This window comes from Myotis lucifugus, unplaced genomic scaffold, assembly GCF_000147115.1.
Source record: "Myotis lucifugus unplaced genomic scaffold, Myoluc2.0 scaffold_14, whole genome shotgun sequence".
Classification (NCBI taxonomy): Eukaryota; Metazoa; Chordata; class Mammalia; order Chiroptera; family Vespertilionidae; genus Myotis; species Myotis lucifugus.
The window spans coordinates 5453361-5474617 of record NW_005871062.1 but is presented as its reverse complement, the minus strand read 5'-3'; the positions used below and the strand labels follow the sequence as shown (position 1 = coordinate 5474617).

The 21257-nt window shown below is 36.8% G+C and overlaps 1 protein-coding gene across 10 annotated transcripts in view; it reads left to right on the top strand.

Moving 5' to 3' along the window:
* The first annotated feature begins 3549 nt into the window (after positions 1–3549).
* The window catches only part of TP63 (tumor protein p63), a 95747-nt gene continuing 78039 nt past the window's right edge, over positions 3550–21257 (top strand). For 6 of the 10 annotated variants that reach the window (XM_006084779.3, XM_006084778.3, XM_014452218.2 and 3 more), the window contains exon 1: positions 3551–3746. In XM_006084779.3, the coding sequence (XP_006084841.2) occupies positions 3555–3746 (192 nt within the window). In that variant the 5' untranslated portion in view covers positions 3551–3554. Of the gene's footprint in view, positions 3747–21257 lie in introns of all 10 variants that reach the window. The other 4 variants (XM_023750560.1, XM_023750559.1, XM_006084781.3 and 1 more) reach the window with 2 other exon arrangements.

The window sequence follows — 21257 nt, the reverse complement described above, 5'->3', positions numbered from 1 at the left end:
AACATTGAATATAGACATATACCCAGAAGCACAAAATGCTTCCAGGTTTTACTTTCCAGAGTTCTATAGGGACCAGGTTATTTATTACTGAACCTGACAAAAAATACCTGCAGTACTTATGATAAAGGGTTAATATATTTAATGTACAAAAAGCTCTCCCACAAATAAATTTTAAGAAGGGCATTCAACAAAATGTTAACAGTATTATTTCAGGAAAGCATATATTATCCCCACATCTTAGAAGACTTCTGCCAACACACTGGATTTATAACAGTGGCATCTTCATCCAACAGACATGAAGCTCTGAAAAATCTGAGGGAAATGACTGAGAATAGAAAGTTGTGAGCTCTAGGTAGAGTTGTTCTGACTCCTGAGAGCTTGGGAAACCCACTTAAAGTTTTTGAGTTTAATTACCTGAAAAATGGGGATAATAATACTTACTACATAACTAGGTTGTTAGGTAAATTAATACACATTACTAAATCTTTGAGATCCCAGGATAAGCATTGCTTTATGGCAAGTGCAGTAAATAACCTCCTGCTTAAATAAATGTATGGTATTTACATCAGGTATTCACACTAATTCTGAAATTAAATGTTATCAGATAGACTTTAATGAGCTCTTTTATGGAAATGTTTGTGCTAAATTCAAATGCATTATTAGCTAATGTTTTTGTTGTGAGGCAAAACACACTAATTTCTCCCAAATACATTTTAACTGTTCCTTTATGTCATTTAAGTATTTTAGTGTCTGTTCAGCTAACTCGACTGCTTCAATTATACAATTCAGAGATGAGCAAATCAAGATACAAATATTCAAATAAAATAAGAAAAATATGAAAAATCCTCTCAAATCATTTCTGTGAAATCTGGATAGAGACTCTATCTTTGTAATGCTCTTTAGAAATCATTTAGTTCTGCCCCTTATTTCACAAACAAGGAACCTGAATCCAGACTGGTTAAGTAACCTGCCCCAAGGGCACGGAGCTAACTAAAAGCGGAGCTGGGAACAGAGCCTGTTTCCCAGTTACTCCTGTAATCCCAGGCTATTCCCTCAACTACCCAAAGCAGTCATGAGAGATATATCTTTTACATAAGATATGTAGGTCTTAGATTTTGTCCAGAGTCTTGGTAGATATATTAGGTAGAAACCATAGTCAGACTTGATAGCACTAAAGACTGAGATGGTAGATAGATGAAATTTGACTCTTCAGTACATCAAATCCTGATGGAAGCCTGACCAGTTTTGCTCAGTGGTTAAGCATCGACCCAGGAACCAAGAGGTGGCCAGTTTGATTCCCACTCAGGGCACATGCCTGGGTTGCGAGCTGGATCCTTGTTGGGGGGTCATGCAGGAGGCAGCAGATTAATGAGTTCCTCTCTCATCAATGTTTTTTATCTTTCGATCCCTCTCCCTCTCTCTCTTAAAAAATCAATAAAAACATATTTTTTAAAAATCCTGATGGAAATCTTTTGACTCTGTGAAAGATGAAATTTGTTTACATTTTGATAAAACACCACCAACAATTGAGACTCTGAACCCTAGATTTAAGGGCTCAAATGGTGACAATATCCCACTCGTGTAAAAAAGAATCCAATAATGACTTTCTGGGCAATTGTGCTAACCAACGGTGTTTACTCTAGAGCACTGATTCCCAAGCCTGATTCCTTTAGGACTGCCTAGAGGGTGTATAAAATATAGACATAAGGGTCACATTCCTGGAAAGACTGATCTGAGAATTTTGGGGCCAGATCCAGAAATCTGTTTTTAAAAAGCACCTTTGATGACTCTCTAGGTCACCGAAGTTTTTGAACCACTGGAATTCAGCACAGGTCTAAGGAAGCAACCATCTGCTTTTTACTATTGACCCTGAAGCTGTCAGTAGTTGTAGAAGTTAAATACATGGTACAAATAATTATACTGCGTTTTGTAAGTAATTTTTTTCTTTTTTTTTTCCTTGTAGTCAGTGCTTATTTCGTTAATTACAGGTAGTAAGAGGTCATCGTCCCAATACTTCAGTGAGAAAACAAACATTATCTCCGATATAAACTTGTAGTGTTACAGAATGTTGTCCTATTCTTGAGTACTTGAGATCAAATGATATTACTGAATTCTTTTTGGAAAAAAAAAAGGAACATTCTTACTAGGAATTCAGAGGCTTTAAAATAACTATCACCCCAAAGATCATATAATTCTTTATGTGCATGCTTTGTATTGAAAGGAAAAGTAGAGAGAAGGCGAATCCAAGGTCATGAATATATTACCAAATTTTATTCCTAAAGTTTATATACCAATCAATTATGATTTTTTTCTAATCTCCTTATATTGCAATTTTTAGAAGAAATCTAAATATTCACTTAAAGATACATTGGCCAGATTTAACTTTTCAGCAGGACACAGGAGATTGGCTTCCCCAGTTGGGGTGGGGAATGATGATTAGATTTAAATCTAACTGAATTACATAGAATACTCAGCAGTACCGAGAGTATTTTAGTGATTCACACAATAACCGTCAGGGTGCATTTCATCCCCATTAAATCATGGTTAACCAAAGCCACATTCTACATGAATGTTCTTATGTATTTATAGAAATATGTTTGTAAGGCAAAAGCTAATTTGTCTCTCACACTATAATAGTCTTTCTATTAGTAATTTATTTCCTGTTTATAAAAAAGGTATTCTCTTTAAACATTAATAACAACTAAATATAATAGAGAAAATAAATATTCAAATACATAAGCTATTGTATTGATTCATGCCTCCAGAAAGAATGATAGAAAGAAGCAGGTTTTTTTTTTTTAAGGACTTTAAAAAAAATGGGCACATTTCCCAGGATTTCTATTTCCTGCATATAATATGGATGTTTGTTTGTTTTTACAAGTTAACGGGACCATGCTCTGAAAAATCAAGTGGCTTGTGTTGGCATAGTTTTGTATGAAACCACTGGCATTTCTCTGGGGAGAAAGAGTTTGCAAATTTTTAGCTATCAGGCAGTGGATTTTAATCTTTGTACTGAGGAAATATGACTATGGCTTTGAGAATGTTTCACTCATTGCTAACTTTGTGTAATCATTTTTGAAACTCCACATCTATGTCTAAAACAACAACAACAACAACGAAAAAGAAACAGGAAACAAAACAAAACAAAACAAAAACCCCTTCCAAAAGCTTTCCCTGAAGTTTGACTTTTCAGTTGCAAAGTGTAAAATAACTTTCTGAAATGCTTCTGTAAGCCCTGGTGGTGGGACGCTTTCTGGTTTGTTTGGGGAGATTTGGATTTGTTTTAAAGGAAGGGTGTGCTTTCTGGTGAAAGAGACAGGGGAAAGTTTTACCTGTCTGTCTCTCTCCTGTTGTGTGCGTGTGTTTTTTTTCCTCTTTCTTTCTTTTTCTTTAAAGATTGGTGATAAGGAATTCTAACTACTTAATGAGATGGGAGAGGCCTCACTCCATTGGAGTGGAGGAGTCCAGGTGGAAGTTGATGGATTGGACAGGTAAAGAGAAGAGTCCCGCCTCCTCATGCCTATAGTTGAGTATATATTAGGGAACCTAAAATTATGTACAGAGAGAGAAGGAGAGAGAGGGATTTGAGTTCTGTTATCTTCTTAGTAGATTCCTATTGTAAGGGTCCTAGAGGGGGTGGGGGGGTTGGCAAAATCCTGGAGCCAGAAGAGAGGACAGCGGCATTGATCAATCTTACAGCTAACATGTTGTACCTGGAAAACAATGCCCAGACTCAATTTAGTGAGGTAAGGATTTTAGATTTCAATTCTTCATCTAGAGATGCTTTTTCATTTTTATTTTTTAAATAAAAGCTTATATATTTGTGGTTCTCATTTACCGAATAGAATGTTTTTACAAATTGTATATAGGAATCTCCTTTTCTTGGTTAATGTTTTCTGTGGTGACTGTAAGATTTTTATTCTTTAAGTAGAATACGAAAAAGTAGGAGAAAGGGGGAAAGAATAATTTCTGGGTGGTGTTATATTTGAAAAACCTAATATTCAGGAGTTTGTAAAATCACTTTTTATAGGAACAGACTACGGGAACAGGTCACATTCTGCTAGATACATTGAAATGACTCCTCTGTTGGGTGTTCACATACCAATAAGACGTATTAGTTGATTATGTCTCAACTCAGTTAAGTTCTCAGTTCTATCTCCAGACTTCATCCTAAAAGCAAATGAAGCTTTTTATATTTTTTTCAAAGTAAACAGGTGAGATTTTTAAAGCCATCTTTGTTTTGAATGTTATCAATCCAGAGACCCACCTAAACCCTGAGGAGACTTCAATCATTACTCTGTTGTCTGGTGATGGACTTAGACTTTCACTGTGTAATGACAAAATTATTTTGGAGTGATGCGTTATTAAATATGTACATGTGCAGACAAATAAATGTGTATTATAGCGTATAGAATTTTATTTAAGGAATTAATGATCTGCCTCTCTGATCTCTCCTCAACGTTTGTCTCAGGGATTTAAATCACTGGGCGAAGGTATAAGAAAAAAACTCCTGAAAAGGCTGTAAGGCTTTGAGGAAGTTTCCTAAGGTTGAGGGAGGTCTAACAACAATATTAGTTTACATTCCTCAGAATAGAGCAGCTGTGTTGACACTAATCACATTGGTGGGGGGGAGTGCGGTGTGGAGAGAGCGAGTTCAGTGTTTCAGATGAAAATGCTTGCAGGCGAATGCTTGGAAAAGTAGACTGGGGTACTCAAATTGAGCTCCTTAAAATTGAAAACAAAATACATAGTATTCTGGTGCAGACGGCAACAGGAAAGGGGAGAATCTAGCAAAGGACAGCAAAGCAGAGCCAGTGCTGTCATATTGACCCTGCTATTGTCTAGACACCTGAACTGTGTAAATATAACAGGGGAAATATCAAGTTATCTAATGAAGGAAAAGGAAGTGCCTATTTTCCTTTAAAACATTCAGCGGGCTTGCTTGTCTTCAGTGGAGAAACTTGAGTTTCTTGTTTTACTTTAATATTGGAAGTTAGCTGGAAATGTTACCAAACAATTAAAAAAAAATAGAGGTACCTTTTAAGATTATCTTGTTTCTATTTGATCCGTTGCGGTCCAGCTTTAACCATTAAAAAACAAATCTGTCGGTCATATCATATCTGACTTTGTGTTTGTTCACGAGCTATTTCATGACCAGTGTGTATAAGCAGGCTGGAATTTGACTATGTGTGTCTGAGTATAATGGGGTAGAAGCAAATTTGGCTTAAAGATATCTATAAAAAAAGTATAAAGTTGATGTGGAAAGAAATTATTATTTCTCCTGAAAGGATAAAACTGTGTAAATGCTGTGATTAGATGCTATCTGAAGGAATTACTGCCTTTTATGGAGGCAAAGAGTCATGTTGTATGTGAGAGTATTGCATCCTTATGATGGAAGAAAATACCTTTACATGGATTTGAGTTTTTAAAAACTTGAGGTAAATGTGTGGTCAGCTGCTCAAAAGGTAGCTGTCATTTGCTTTTTGTTGGAATGCTACTAGTGTACATAGAAAAAATCTATGGAAAATAGGGCTGAATTTCTCTCTTTTCCTGCACCTTTTTGTATATTGCCACTATGAATGTCATATCCTTCTGCCAATCTCTGTACTACTCATTATTTAGGCATACTCTTCTGCAGTCTGTGTACTATGCATTATCTTTGTGGCTCAATTTCCATTCCATTCTTTTCTGTGTAGGGTTATGTTTAGTCCTCTGTAAAAATGCAGTTTTACATTTTAGTATATGAAATGCCTGGGAGCACATGGCCCTGAGAATCCTGAAACTTATTACAAAGTTATAACGTTTTGGGACTCACCTTAAAGTAATGTTTATTAGTAATTGTCAATACGGAAAACAACCACCATCTACTATTATCACAGAAGAATTACTAAAAATTGGGCAAATTAAGAAGGAAAAGGCATGCACTAATTGTAGAGGACATGGACATGTGATGGATGTCTGGAAGCAGGTTGGTATACTTAAGAAAATAATAAGCCTTGAGTAATGGAGCCACCTGTGATAGGAAAGACAAATGATGTTGTTACCTTGCTGAAATAAAAACGGAATGTCAGAGAAAAAAATAATAAAAAGGAATGTGACTAACCATGAGAGTCAAAATTGTTTTAAAACTATAACCCATTCTCAGACTTCAAATATTTTTAAATGTTATTTGCAAGTAACGTCTATGTGTTGATAACTCAAAAATAATATAAGAACATTATTCTTCTGTACACCATTTTCCACAAATTTCCAGTTCCTTCTCCCCAAGCAGAGCTGGATTTTGGGAAGCTGTTAATGAACAGGGAAGGGTCTGGATGGGAAGAGAACATGGGCAGGATGTAACAGGCAGGGCTTAAGGTTCCACCCTTGGGTTACAATGGAGAGGCCTCAAGCAATCACCATGCCATTGTGCCAGGCTTGGAATGACACAGCCTCTGGGACTGGTATCAGACTTGGAGAGAAGCTCAGAAGAAAGGAAATGCTTAATAGATTAAGTTTTAGCTCAACTTGCTTGCCAAAAACTGAGGGGTGCAAGAGAGAGAGAGAGAGAGAGAGAAAGAGAGAGAGAGAGAGAGAGAGACTCTCAAACTCCTCATTAGAAGGGAATTTTTATTTTTAAAAATCCCCATATTGGGTCCTAGGTGATGAGGGAGTGGTACTTGGGTAAATGAGTAATTGTATTCTATAACTAAACTGGACTTCAAGACCCATATATTTAAATACCTCTCTTTACAAGTTAAAGGTTAATCATTTTTCTTTCTGTATTTGAGCTATAGGCATAGAAATATGGCCCATTTACCTAACCTTTTATCTATAATAATAAGGAAAGAGCGATCTAAAAATGACTGTTGTGAAAGTAGACGCTCCAAAAATGTTTTCATAAAGAACTGATGTGCAAATCTAGTTGAGAGCAAAAAGAAAATGTTGAGGCAGGAGAAGGTTTTTGCCATAATTGTCCTCTGGGCTTTCATGGTCAAGGGAGATAGTCTCTCCTGTCCCAATACTGTTTCCAAGGACTGAATCATATTTTACATTTGTGGGTGGTTTTTCTCTTAATAGTTAATAAATGTATTATCTTAAGTTTTTCCATGTTGTGCTCCCGAGATGTTTAACACCTGAGGTACAAGCACAGTTGGTAAAAAACAGAGGCTGCAGATTTAATTCAGGTGTCAGTTGGGCTGTTCCTCACTCCATGCTGCGGTTTTAGATTGCACTTCTTGTTTTACAATTGGTTGCCCTCAAGCCCAGAGGGGACTGGGAGAAAGAGATCTTAGATCACAGATCATAGCTCAGACCTTCCTTCACTACTACTGGAAAAATGAGTGGTAGTAATAAATCACTTATCCTTTACCTAGATAAGGAAAAAGCATGTTTGTTTTGTTTTGTTTTTTAGAAGAGCAGTGATCCTCAACAAGGGTGTGGAGAGTACAGTAGGAAGCATGAATGAATGCCTGGGTTAACTAGAGCAACCAACAATATATTTGTTGGTTTTTCCATCATATCACATACATTTTCTGAATGCAAGGTTGCTAAAAATTTTCTTAGGTAATGAGATTATTCAAAATTTAGATCCTATATTTTGCTATTAAAAGCATACACATCTAAGGTGATGGTATTTATGTTTATCAAGGAAGTGTATGGGTCAAACTGTTGAGAAATATATTACTGCAAATATACTAAAGCTTTCTTTGAGCTGGTATGATCCCTTTGGGTGGGAACTGAGCTGATGGGATAGAGGGGGTTAAGTAAAAAGCCCTTCCTTCATAATATTATGAAGTTAAACTTTTTCCCTTGTTGCATACATTTTTAACTTCTAATTGTTTTATGTCAATAAATGAAGAACAAACACAGATGCCATAAAGACATCTCAGTGAAAAATAACTTGGCGATTTCCATAAAAGTCTTACTATTTTGAAGATAAAAATGTATCAAGTGTAAGGGACTCATAATTTTCTTTCAAATGTATGATGAGAAAAAATTCAGAAGGCTGATATATCGCTATTGTCCAATGATAATTTAGTGGACTGAGTTGCCAGTAAAGGATATCTTGTAAGGTAGTAAATTTTGGTTCTGGAAAATAATGGATTGGTGTATCAGGATAAAACAGTTGACCCAAAAGTTAAGGTATAAATTACATTCCTTACCTTCTCTTAAGAACACATTTTGGAGGCGCAAGAAAATAGTAAGCATTGGTTTATTCATGTGCTAATTTTGTAAACCTTTTTATAATTTTCATTTATATCTTTTAATTAAGTTGTAATATTTATAAACAGTATTATGGAGGAGAAACTTAGAAGAAAGAGCAACTTACCCTTTTTAAATAAATGTTTAGTTACATATGAGATGGCACATGGCTATAAAAATGAGTAAGAAACAGATCCTACACCAAGAAGTTAACAGTTTAGAGGTAATATATATGTTCATACATAACAAAGGACATATCTTCAGTGTCATATGAGAAGTGTGAACAAAATAATTTAAAGGTAAGAGAAAGAGAATACCTCAGAGGAAAAGGATCAAGAAAGTCAACATATATATGCAGGATGCAGCTTTACTTGGGAGGACAGGTAGAGCTTTCTAAGTCCTAGAAATATAGGAGGGTACAAGGATTTCAGGTGAATAAACAAGCATCAGCAGAGGAACAAAGGTGGAGTGAATGCTGGTGCACTCAGAAATCTCAAATGGTTCAGACAAAATTGAAATTATGAAAAAATTAAGAAATGAAGTTAGAAATGTAAGATAGAATGGCTCATGGAGGGCCATTACACATTTAATCCAGTGACAATGATAAGCCATGGAAGGATTTTGAACAGAGGAGTGGTGTAATGGGATCTGTACCCTGGCGCACTTGGGGAGGATAAATGGCTTTGCTTAAGACTGCCTAGAAGTATAAACCATTTCCCTGCATTGCACATCGGCTGCCTGTTTTGCAAGAACATCCATCACTTCAGTTGGACCTTTGCAAGGGTAGAAATGGATTGTTGCTAAAGTCTCATGTGACATGTGTGTTCTCTACCCATAACTCTCTTTAATAATTGTGGGCCCTGCCATGCATAAGTTGGGAACGGTTAACCTTGGTTTGTCCTTATGTAATTATGTTCTATTCAAATATAATTATTAATAGCACCACTTACATTTTCAAAAGTATATGGTCATCCTATAAACAAAGACCTCACTTTTCATTATTTTTCCCAATCCCTATCTCCAAAATGATAAAGTAATATAAGTTTGGCTGTAAACCACATAGAGTGATTTGAAATCCAACACACAAACTATTTAGATTATTCCCCCCATAAAAAAATAAGCATTTTCTTACAATCCAGCCTTACAGAGCTAATTAAGCACAGTCACCGTGCTAGGCACCATAAGGAAATCAGAGATTACTAAATTGCCATCAGTGGCTCTGAGAATTCACATTCCTGGTGTGTACATAAGTTGTTTGCAAATGACTCCAGTATAAAGCAGGATGTAGTAAGACACACCAAAAGGTCTCAAAGACAGTGAAATGGCTTCAAACTGTTCATGACGAAGATCATATTTCACATAGTTTGAGGATCAGAATTTAGCCCTGGGGGGGAGGTGGCGGGCAGTGAGGAAGAAAGGTCATTCTGTGTAGAAGGTAGAAAATGAATAAAAATTCAAGGAGAACTATACAGGACCAGATAAAAGAGCATGATATATTGACTTGCAAAGAGAATGTTGATGTAAACACTGATCTGTATTCATTACGTATGTCAAGATTTTGTAGAAACAGCAACAAAAGATGGTACGGGCTTTTATCTCACTGGAAGCTAGAACCCCTGCATATTTTGAAAGCATGGACAGTGTTCAGAATTTGAGATTCAAAACTTTGTCTGTGTGCTCCAGGGATGGTAAGTGGCATGATGCAGGGAGGGAGAAGATAACCCAAAGGATCCTTGGGCAGGTGAAGTGGAGGGTTTCCTGTTCTCATTCTTTAGTCTTTTACTCAGATGGGTAAGATGCCTTACCCACATAGGGATTCAGTAATTACATTTTTACAAATTTAATCTAACCTGGGAACAAAATCCAGACTGACTCTCTATGTCAATTAGGATCAAGTTTATTTATCAAATATTCATCCTAGAATCAGGACAAGAAAACCTTGTTCTTTGGTCACTGCTCTGATATGAGACAATATATCAAGTATGACATTTGTCCAAGAATGAGAATTCCCAATTCTAATGGGGAAATGATAGAGCAGAAGCAGAAGTTAATGTCCCATTTAAGAAACAAACAACCTCTTGAATTAAACAAGAAATAAAAAACAAAAATAGAGATCTTGGTATTTCAAATTTTAAAATATTTGCCATAAATTTTTACAAATTTCATTTCATGCAAGGATACACATTTGCATTTTAGATTTGAACAGAAATATTGGGCAAAGACATGTGTTTACCCATTTTAATATCCTCTCCTTCCACAATTACTTCCATTCCACCCAGGAAGAAAACGTAGGCAATTAAAGAGATAATAGTGGCGTAGGCCAGGATAGGTTCATGGGGGAGGAAATTCAGTGACTTGATTTAAAGGCAGAGGAAATAGGCATGAGGAAGAACTGGGCCCTCGGATAAATGAGGGATGTCCAAGCTTGTAACTCATTCCTTTCTCTTCCTCACCCACCAAATCCTCCACTTGCACAAAGCAGATTTAGAAAAGTATCCAATATTGGCATGTGATTGTCCTACTTTTAACTCTGTGAAGACATTAGGGGAAACAATGAATTTCCACTAACTACCACATTGTTATACAGCCTCCTTTGCAGAAATAAGTAGTTTAATGAAGTGTCTGTAAAGTCTTTTCAGAAACAGTATTGTATTCTTCCCCAGATTTTTTTTTTAATTTGGACTTATAGTATAGCACCCCTATGCTATTCAAAAAGCATTCCTTCCCATCTTTTGCAAAAAAAAAAAAAAAAAAAAAACACACCACAAAAAAACAATAACAACAAAAAACTATGTTAGAAACTTCCTTATTCCATGTTTGATAATGACTAACTTTATAGATGGTAACTTTCTTTTCCAAAGACAAGCTAAGATAGGACTGTCCTGTAGGTTCAAGCTAAGATGGCTTCACAGGATAATATTCACTTGTCAAGTTAAAATTCAGTCAGTGGTGTCAAGATAAGGCCCATGTTGGTTCTAGACTCAAACATGTTTGGAATGTTAGTGCATGTGTATAGAGTGTAAAGTGGTATCTTGTGCAAAACATGTGATCTGAATTGCATCTCCCCTGTGTTTCTTAAATAAAATTAAAAAAAAAACACTCATGAAAGCTGAAAGAGGGAATTTTGAGTCAAACTTATGGTGTGTTGCCAGAGACGGAAATTTATGAAACACTCGCGTCAGCTCTTCTGGAAACACTACAAAAGAAATTGCTCTACTTTCTTATTGGTGCTAAAGCCACTAATAGGTGCAGTTTAATATAATACCCCATGAGAATTACCACCCCCATAGTGAGCTTGCCTTGGAAAGAACTCTGTGCAGGCATTTTCTTTTTCCTTTTAAGCTTGCGCAAAACACCCAAAGGGGCCATTTCCAATCCAGGCAGTGATCTTTCTCAAGTTTATTCTTTCTCAGATCACAGAGACAATGAGGAATATGTCCTGTTTACTCAAATCAGTCTGGATTAGTGTCACTCTATTGATGGAGCCCGAATTAAAAGGAAAACCATTACCCTCTCAAAGGGCAGCATCAGATGTTTGGGGGATGGCTTGATTACTTTTAAATAGACCATGTGAGACTCTGTCACTGGACTAAGGCTGAGGACTCTACAAGATGGACACGGAGAATGGTTACACTGGGTGGAGTAACCATTTCTAAGCCTTAGGCCTGGGAAATTATTTCAATAGAAGATCCCAATGAGCTTGAAAGGCTGAACATCAGAACAGTGAGATTTCAGAGAAGATATTTTTCCTGACTTCTTTCTGCAGCCCAACACCACCAACCAAATATTTATCTCAGGACAAATCCTTTCCAGTTTATAATGCTCTGCTGGGGGCTACTTCACCCTCCTAAACATTTATCAATCCTCCCCTGGTTCAGAATAACCCCCTCGTCCTCTGAACTCTTGTGCTTCTCTGCTCCTCCCTCATTACTGGCCATGATGACCTGATCCCTTCTTCCCATCTCTATATTGAAGGCCCTTGGAGGGCAGAGGATGTGTGGTATGCTGGAAGGGGTGTCTTCAGATAACACCATGGCATGTTTATATATACTTTCAGAAATGGCTCTTTGTGACTGACCTGTGCAAAGAGCTATGCATTCGCACACATTTTACAAACCCTGTCTCTGCCTGTATGCCATGATTCATAAGCTTTTCCTTGACATCTCTTAAGTGTGTGTGTGTGTGTGTGTGTGTGTGCGCGTGTGGTGCGTGGTGTGTGTGTGTGTGTGTGTGTGTGGTGCGTGGTGTATGTGTGTGTGTGTGTGTGTGTGTGTGTGTGTGTAATGAGCCCTGGTAGGTATTTATTTCCATTATGCTTCAAGTGGCAAGAACATTTTCAAAAGACAGGCAGTTTCCTGAGTAAGGAATGGCTTGTACTCTAGCAGAGGTAAACAGTGTAAAGTGTGTGCTGCTTTCACTTAATTAATTACTCATGGGGACAGAGAGTGCGCTTGATTTAAAAAAAATAAACTGAACAGATCAGATTTTTATCTGGCTTTGCAGTCTCTTTTTAAAAGTGTTTACTTGCTTCCACACTGTTCCCCTGATTCGTTTTGTCCCCTGTATGTCTCTCCATCATCGCCAGAGACAAGGGTGGTTTGCACTGGCTGAATAAGCTTGATGATTTGCAAACACTTTCCCTTTTTTATTTTCAATGGTGTTATCACTAAAGGATGTCTGAGAAATCTTTGTCATGTTGCTCTTAAAATTGGTGTCCCAGTTTTTCTTTTTTGTCTGTTCAAATCAGACACTAATGAGCTGTTGTAATTATTAAACGATTGATTGATAGTTACTTTCATAATGGGGTAAATAGAATGAAATGAATAGATGAGTGTCTTAAAGTAAGGCATGTCTTCTGCATGGCTGGAGACTCCGTTTTTATTTTGCAGTTAAAAGTGACAGCTTAAAGGAACAGTCCAATGTTACATAAGTCACCATGTGTAATTACAAAACATAGTAAAAAACTAAAAACTTTAATTACCTCAATTATGATAGAAAATGTGTCAATCAGCAAAAACTTGACAAGCAGAAGCAAATTGGAACTCCTGAAACTGTTCCTTATTTGAATATGTATAGAGCAATAAGACTGAGACGCACATTCCTTGTTTCATGCTTCAGTTTTCCACTTGTAAATAATGGCTAGTGTTTTCAACCTCTGAGTGTGAACTTTGGAGTATGGGGAATGAAGTCATGAATTTAGACCATTTCCAAGAAATGATCTGTAAGTCTGATAAACTACAATCTAAGTTCCTCAAAACATGCATTTGTAAGTGCCCTTAATTATGGCATTCTTCTAAAATGCATTCTGGCTAACTGGGCAGAAAATTATGGAATGTAAAGAAGGAAGGACTGATATGGTGGCCTATCTACCAGAAACAAATGTCTTACCATAAGCATTTTTCTGGGAGGTTTCTTTCCTAGGCAAACATGCTTTGGCCACAAGCACCATCATCAGAAGGAAGTGAATAATTATGGGATCAAAAAGATTCAGATTCTTGTTGCTGACCTAGGTGCATTATAAACAAAATGTAGACCACTAGGTAAACACACACACACACACACACACACACACACAGAAAAAAAAATACTGCATTGGCACAAAAATGTGTATGTTTTGTTTTAAGGAAGTAGAAGCTCATTAATAAACTTCCCAGCTAGGTGTGAGCTATCAAGTATTACTCATTGCCTTGTGAGTGACAGGACTGGCTATTCTGCTACTAGTTCCCATAAAAGCTGAAGCTAAAAGCACAATTCCCACCTACCAAAACAAAGCAAAACACAAAGTGAAGGTCACAGAGATTACCTGGAGATGCACTATAAGGTTCACCTGGCAGTAGTTTATAAAGAGGTGAATCCAGTCTGGAGACAGACTTCAGCATAAAAATCAATACTTTGTTGTGTTAGAATAGCAGAGACTTTCTGATAATGGTTTTTATTTTGAAAGGTGTTACATGTATTTTTTAAATAAATATTTCCTGAGCATCTACTGTGTCACAGACACTGTTCCAGATATGAGACTCAGCACTAAGCCTGCCAGATAAATGTATTCTCATAAATGTATGGTCTAGCAGAGAAATCCAACATTAAAATTATTAATGCAAATAATTATAATTACATGACGCAAATGGAAAATTAGAGTGTTACGACAATGTAAAACAAAGGAGAATACCTATCTGGTTAAAGAAGGCTTTCCCTGAGGGATGACAGTGAAGCTAATGCTTCTAGGTGAGTGTGAAATAGTATCCACGAACAAAAGGCTTGAGGACTGAAGGAGTTTTTCGCTTCTGAAAATTTGAAGAAATGCCTTTTTGGTCGTCCTTTAGTGAGCAAAAGGGTGTTTCCAATAGTGAAATATAGGCCATGTTAGAGACCTGGGACTTTATTTTAAGAGAATCGGAGCTCTCTCAAGTTATTCAAGCTTGGGAGTGATGTGATCAGATCCGCAGTGCATTTCAGAGGGTAGCTCCAAGGAGCTCGGTCTCTGACTCTTGGCAATTACACACATTCTAAGAATGGTTAAAGCTTTATATTCTCTTTAATAAATAGAAAATATTTTCTTTAGATATAAAAGAGGGAGGCTTGCTTTGAGTGTAACTTTTAGATAAAAATTCCAGTCAGACATTTGAGTGACTCCGATTTACTTAAGAAAGCGGCTTCTCTAACCAGACTGACTGGTTTCACATTTGGGCTCTGTCACTTACAACCTTGAGCAAGTTACTTAAGCTTGTGGAACTTCAGTTTCCTCATCTATGAAATATGTATACAACCTGGGATAATAACGCCACCTTGCTCGTGAGGATTAACTGAGTAAATACATGCAAACACTGAACACCATAAGGAACATGGTAAGGAATCAGAGTATGCATCATAATAGTAGTAATAACACCTACTATTATTTTGCTATAGAGGATTGAATATGGATGTTTCAGATTTTTAAGTAATTTTCATGGTCAGGATTATTTTACTGAAATGGAGATGTCTTCCTTTTCAGATCATGGGGAGCAAAGCTATCCCCTGTGAGAAAATGTTCATCACATTAAATCACACCATTGTTTTAAGTCATAATTTCTTGATATGGACTAGACAGATACATTATCAAATTTTTTTTTAAATATTTTATACTCACTTGAGAAACCAACATAGCATTAGTGATGAACTTGTAAAGTCACCACGGTGTCATTTCCATATAAATGGCCTAAACTTCACTGAAAGTTTTCATGATTGTACTTTCTCTACTTAGTGTTATCATGTCTGCTAAATAAATCTATCAAAACAGTGATTTTATAGATTGAAAATGTCCTCAAACGTACTTTTGTTCCAATTTTAATAACTCCTGGTTTACTTTAAAGAAACTAAAACTGTATTTTTTTTCTATTACCTGGATCAAGAATTTCTGAATATTGAAATTATACCTTTCTGTTTTCTGCTAAGCCCAATGCTTCCCTGGTATGTAAAATGATGTAGGTTTATTTCTGAATTGAGATGCTCGTGATTTTAATTTTGTTCATTATTACTAGAAGGGAGTACTTATTGAAATCATAGAATTTTAGTTTATTTTTCCTTAATTGAGCTCTACACAGTATAATTTAGCTATCTTTGGATCAAGTTTTAACTTTAATACATTTTAACTTCTTGGCTTTTCAAATACTATGTCTTGTGTTTGTTGACATTGTGGCCACCTCATCAGCCAACTTTGTTTTTATTTATCTCATCTGCCTTGTCTGGTGTTGGTTGGGGCTTTTAGAAAACTCTCTCCTAGGTTATGGAAACTTGGTCCTCAAAGGAATCTTGACACTTTGTGTCAGAACATAAGACATGGTAAACAATCTGCCTACTGTCTTTCTAGGTTTGTATGTGTGTTAATTGCTTTACTCTTACATATGGTTTATTACAAGGTCTAAATGTATTTTATCCCCAACATTCACTCTTTTAGGATCATTTGAACTACAAAAGAAGTGAAATATTTTACATATAACAAAATCTGGTTTTGAGAAAAATGTGATGCTAAATAAATTCTTAAGATGGAAAGAAGGTACTTTAACTTGACACTATAACACAAATATATTCTTGACCTTGAAAGGAGCACTTTAAGTCAATTGTGTTTAATTCTAGCATAAAACAAACTATCATTCTCGGAGGTGAGGCAGGTGGTAGAAGACGAAAAAATGACAAGTATTTCTCCCTAAGGCAGTGCTTGTTGAAAAGTCACTATCCTGCTCATATTTGTGGATGAAAATGTAGTACTGTCTGCCAGAGAATACTCCAAATGAATGTTTTGTAAAGCCGGTGTCATGGAGAACACTGTTTTCTTTTCCCAGAAAGGGCTTTAGAATGTTCACAAAAGCTCCTCCATGAAACCTAAGGTGAAAGGTTATATCAGCCCAGGAAACTATAAATGCTGCCTGAAACATTTGAAATGTCTACATTTGGCTGGGCCAATCTATATAAAAAAAGTTATCTTCTTTAAAATCATCTCATGGAATTTTAAAATAGCTTTGCAGATGAGCATGCGCATTTCTACAAGAATATTAGAATTGGCTTACTGTTGTACTTGATATCAGAATCAGTCTCCTGATAGCTAAGACCCCGGTTGCTCCAGGACCTGGCCCAGGGGTCCACAGCACATCCATGGCAGTGTTGAGACTTAGACCCCATCACCCAGTCTTTTTCATAACTAGGATTATTCAGAAAAATAAGGAGTGCTGAAGGATGTACAAACCCCTAGCCTCATATAACAGTCAGTGAATGCTTATAAATATAATTTCTACCAAATGAAATTTGGGCAAGTAATTATTTCCTGTGACAAGGGAACATCTCAACTGAGGTAAATAAAGTGTGATGATATATCCCAACAGTAACCTCTCCTATCCCTGATTTGGCTCTCATTCCCATTTTTTAACTTCTGACCATGTATTATTGGCTATTATTGCCATGTGGCCATAGTTAGTTACTATAGACAGTACTATCTGGGAAAGAGAACTTATAATATTTCTTTTATACAGATAAATCAGAGGAGTGATATTTTCAGAAACAAATTATTTCTAAGTCCCTGTTTCCATTGTACTGATCAAATGATTTGATTGGAATCCTTTTCTGATATTAAATCTCTTTATAGGAGTGTAAGTGCATCATCAATTTTAAATAAGTAGAAATCCAGGTATTCAATATTGAGTTTTATTTACAGCAATATATACTTATACAGTATTTCGGAGTTGCTGAGAAGAGAATTTGGGCTTGTGCTATATTCAGAATTTAAGATTATTAAATAGTGTAATCCACAGGGGGGAGGGAGACATAAAATGAAACAGAAGAAATTGAATTTATAGGGCACTTTTAAAGCAGTGAGCAGTCAGGAAAAAAATCTAATCTTTTATAGTGTTATTTTAATTTTAAGCATCCAGATTGAATTTTATTGAAGAAATAAGTCAGAGTCTTTAGATGGCTATGAGAATGAAAATGGCTTGGGGAGGGAGAATGGGGAATAAAACCAAACAAGAAAATACTCTTCCTAGATTTGACAATGGTAGTTTTACTCATTTTTTTTTAATGATGAGATTCAGCCTTTGGGTGTACCTACACTTATCATACCAGCTTCATATTTCAGAATATCCCCAGGCAGTTCTGTAAGTACCTGAAATATGCTAAGTCTCTGTGACCGAAATGTGTTTCATCCTTTCTGTGGTCAGATTAGCCAGTCTGTGATGAACTGAATATATTCCAGCTACAGACGTTGGTAATTTTCCTGGGTCAAGGAAGTACGTCTCCTATTTCAAAATTATTTCCTAGGCAGTTGATTGTTTTACTTTATCAGGCTTACCATAAAATCAGACAATTTGTAGCCATTTTCACCTTTTATATTTTGTGGAAATAAGACTACTACCTTTTTCAGATGTGATGGGAGAAATGGAAAACATTTTTCATTCATCCCATTCATTCATTTATTCATTCGTTGACTGTAAAGTATATTAACGTTATTCTGAGATCAAGATACCTAGTGGTTAGAAATGAACAATCTACTTCCTATTTTATTTCAAATATTCTAACAGTTTTTGTTACACGAGAAATACATGGGACAGCGGGGACCCTCATAGAGTTCTTCCAAGGGCATTTTTTTTTACTGTTATGGAAGTGTCCTGTTCTAACTTCTGAGCCTCTTTTATTTGTCATTGTAAATAGGCATTAAATTAGCATCCTAGCTCTGTGTTTATGGAATTACTTACAGTAAAGAAGGGGCACAAGGACTGCTCCTTTCACCCCAGCAGCTTCCCTTTGATGGGAAATAAAGGACAAATATTGTGCACATTCACCTGGCACAGAGCTGGCTCCTCAGGCAGGCAGAGTGCCTCCACCAAGAGCCCTGCGCTTGGCTTCATGCTCCGCTGTCACCATTTTGGCACGCTTCATAATTTATGAACCAGAGGCCCTGCATTTTAATTTTGCAATGAGCTCTGCAAATTATTTTGTAGGTCCTGCCCATATAACACTTGTTCTTTTTGGCTGTGTTGGTCTGTCGTCGCCTCCAATCACACGCCGTCAATATGTCCACTCTCTCTTCAAATAAAAAATATAAGCTAATAAACTTTTATTGATGCTAACTAAATGCTTTTTAAAATTATCTTCAAAAGTACTGTTTCCTATGGTACGTTCATGACATTGATTTTTAATAAAGCTGTGAAAAGTATCCAAGTAGATTTCTAATAACACAATTTTTTCTTTGGTGGGTTTGTTGTTATTTATGTTTGGGGCCATGTAGTTCATAGTTAGTAATTTGGGTTTTATGCTTTTTTTATTTTTTAAGATTGTTGAGTATACTACTTGGCTTATGTTTTTTTTAAAGTAAAAATTTGCCCTGACCAGTTTGGCTCAATGGATAGAGCGTCGGCCTGCAGACTGAAGGGTCCTGGGTTCGATTCCGGTAAAGGGCATATGCCTGGGTGACATGCTCGATCCCTACTAGGGGGCATGCAGGAGGCGGCCGATCCATGATTCTCTCTCATCGATGATGTTTCTATCTCTCTCCCTTCCTCTCTGAAATTATTTAAAAATAAATAAATAAATAAATAAATAAGGTAAAAATTTGAGAAAAAATTCAATTGAAATATGTTTTCCAATTTTTTACCTTGGATAGTAAGCAGCTGTTTTGCCCAAGCCTGAGTAATTGAGCTTTAAGTTACAAATGGAGGCATTTGCTTTGGAAGCTTATCCTGTTGTGTTTATGCAAGATATTGCGCCTGGAACTGTGTGGAATTAAAAATGATGGCACTCAAAATCATATTATTAATCACTTTTGGAAGACAGTTTCTGCTGTTTTTGCGCCACCCAACATGTTCAGTCCAGGGGTCTCCTTTGTGCCTCCAGGGTAAATGGAGTTTTCATTTTTCTTAAGAGGAGCACTGAGTGTTTGCTCGTTGGCTTTTAAAGCTGGGTCCCAATACTTTACTCTTTACACATATTGAAAAAAAATTCAAAGGGCAATGTTTCTTTGTTCTCATCCAAGCCCACAATTAGCTGAAGTTCCATTCTGTGTAGCTGGAAGGAAGAGGAAAGGGGTGGCCCAACAGGCATTTTACTGCCTGTGAGAAAGTGCTCCTCCAAGTTTTTGTCCTTTTTGTCAGGGACGGCTGCCTCCCTAATTGTACTGCTGTAGGGAAGCGCGTGCCTCTGGGAGCATGATCTGATTCCCACAGGACATCAGAAGTACTGTGTATACTGACCCTTCACTTGAACACAAATAATAACAACTTTTCAACCCCGGCTCTTGCCACGGCCTTGGAAACCTAACAGCTTTACGTTAGCCAGGGGTTTGGATGCTTTGTATGGGTCTCAGGTTGTATTTTTTTTTCTCCTCTAATTGTCTTACCTCCAGTTTTGCTGCACTTGTCAATTGAGGAAGCAAGGTGGAGGAGAGGGGAGGAATCGATGTAGAAGTCAGAGGGCAGAGAAGGCGCGACAAACAGCTGCTCTTGTCAGCATGGGGATAAGTGTAAAGAGATTAATAGTCATTTGAAGAGCAAATGGGGACGTGGCATTCGGCAGTGGAATGCGAATGTATAAATGTACTGGAATGAGCAGGCGACCGTTAACATTTAGACAGATGCTCTCTGGACTGAATGGAATGGCAGAGTCCGTTTGTCCTCCCACGTGAAGTGAAATGCAGAAGGCTTAGTAAAATACTTTTACTAAACGTTAATTTAATTCAATTTTTTAAGCACCTATTTCTTTGTGAGTTTGTCTGACTTAGTCTGGAACTCTCAGAGTTATACAGGGTAGGGCAAAAGTTGTGAGAACACGAAACAGAGTTTATTCTTGCATTCTTATTTATTAATTGCTGAATTTTCCATATGAACAACTGTAAACCTCCTTTTGCCCCACCCTGTATATCAACTGAAGAGCCAGGCAACTCTTTTCCTTTATAAAACACAGTACCACAGAACTGCCTTCTTCTTGCCTTTGGTTTGTCCTCCCTTAGTTAAGTGGTGGTAACTGAGATTTCCGTGTTTCAGAAGGTCTCACAAAGGGAAAACGGTACACTAGGCCCTTCTGGAAATGTGTCCACTTTGACTCAGGTTTAGAGTGACTTGAATTGCTGACAGTTGTGATGTTGTGGGCAAGGCCCTAGACATGGAGTCAGAAGATTTGCTTTCAGAATCCCCATTCTTTGCTTATTAGCCAATGCTTGAGCAAATTACTCCCCTTCTCTCACAGTCATACAGTAAAGTTGTCTTGCAGATTAAATGAGAAGAAATTCATTCTTTCCATTAGCATCTTATTGAGTCCCTCCTCTGTACTCAGCTCTGTTCACATCAACATCTCTGGCAGAAGAGCTGCATGAGCGAAAGGACTTCTAAATTGCATCCAACATAGAATTTTAATCATCACTATATGGTATTTCTCTTACACATATTCTATTCTATAGAGAATAAACTGCTAGGAAATGAAAGAACAGATAAAAAATTAGGTTGTGTTTGTATGATATACAGGCATGTTACCTTTTAAAATATCTAGGTGGCTCCCTCTAACCCTACTACCCATGCCCTCCAGGCTTTATGAAACTAGCCTTTGGGGGAGCACTG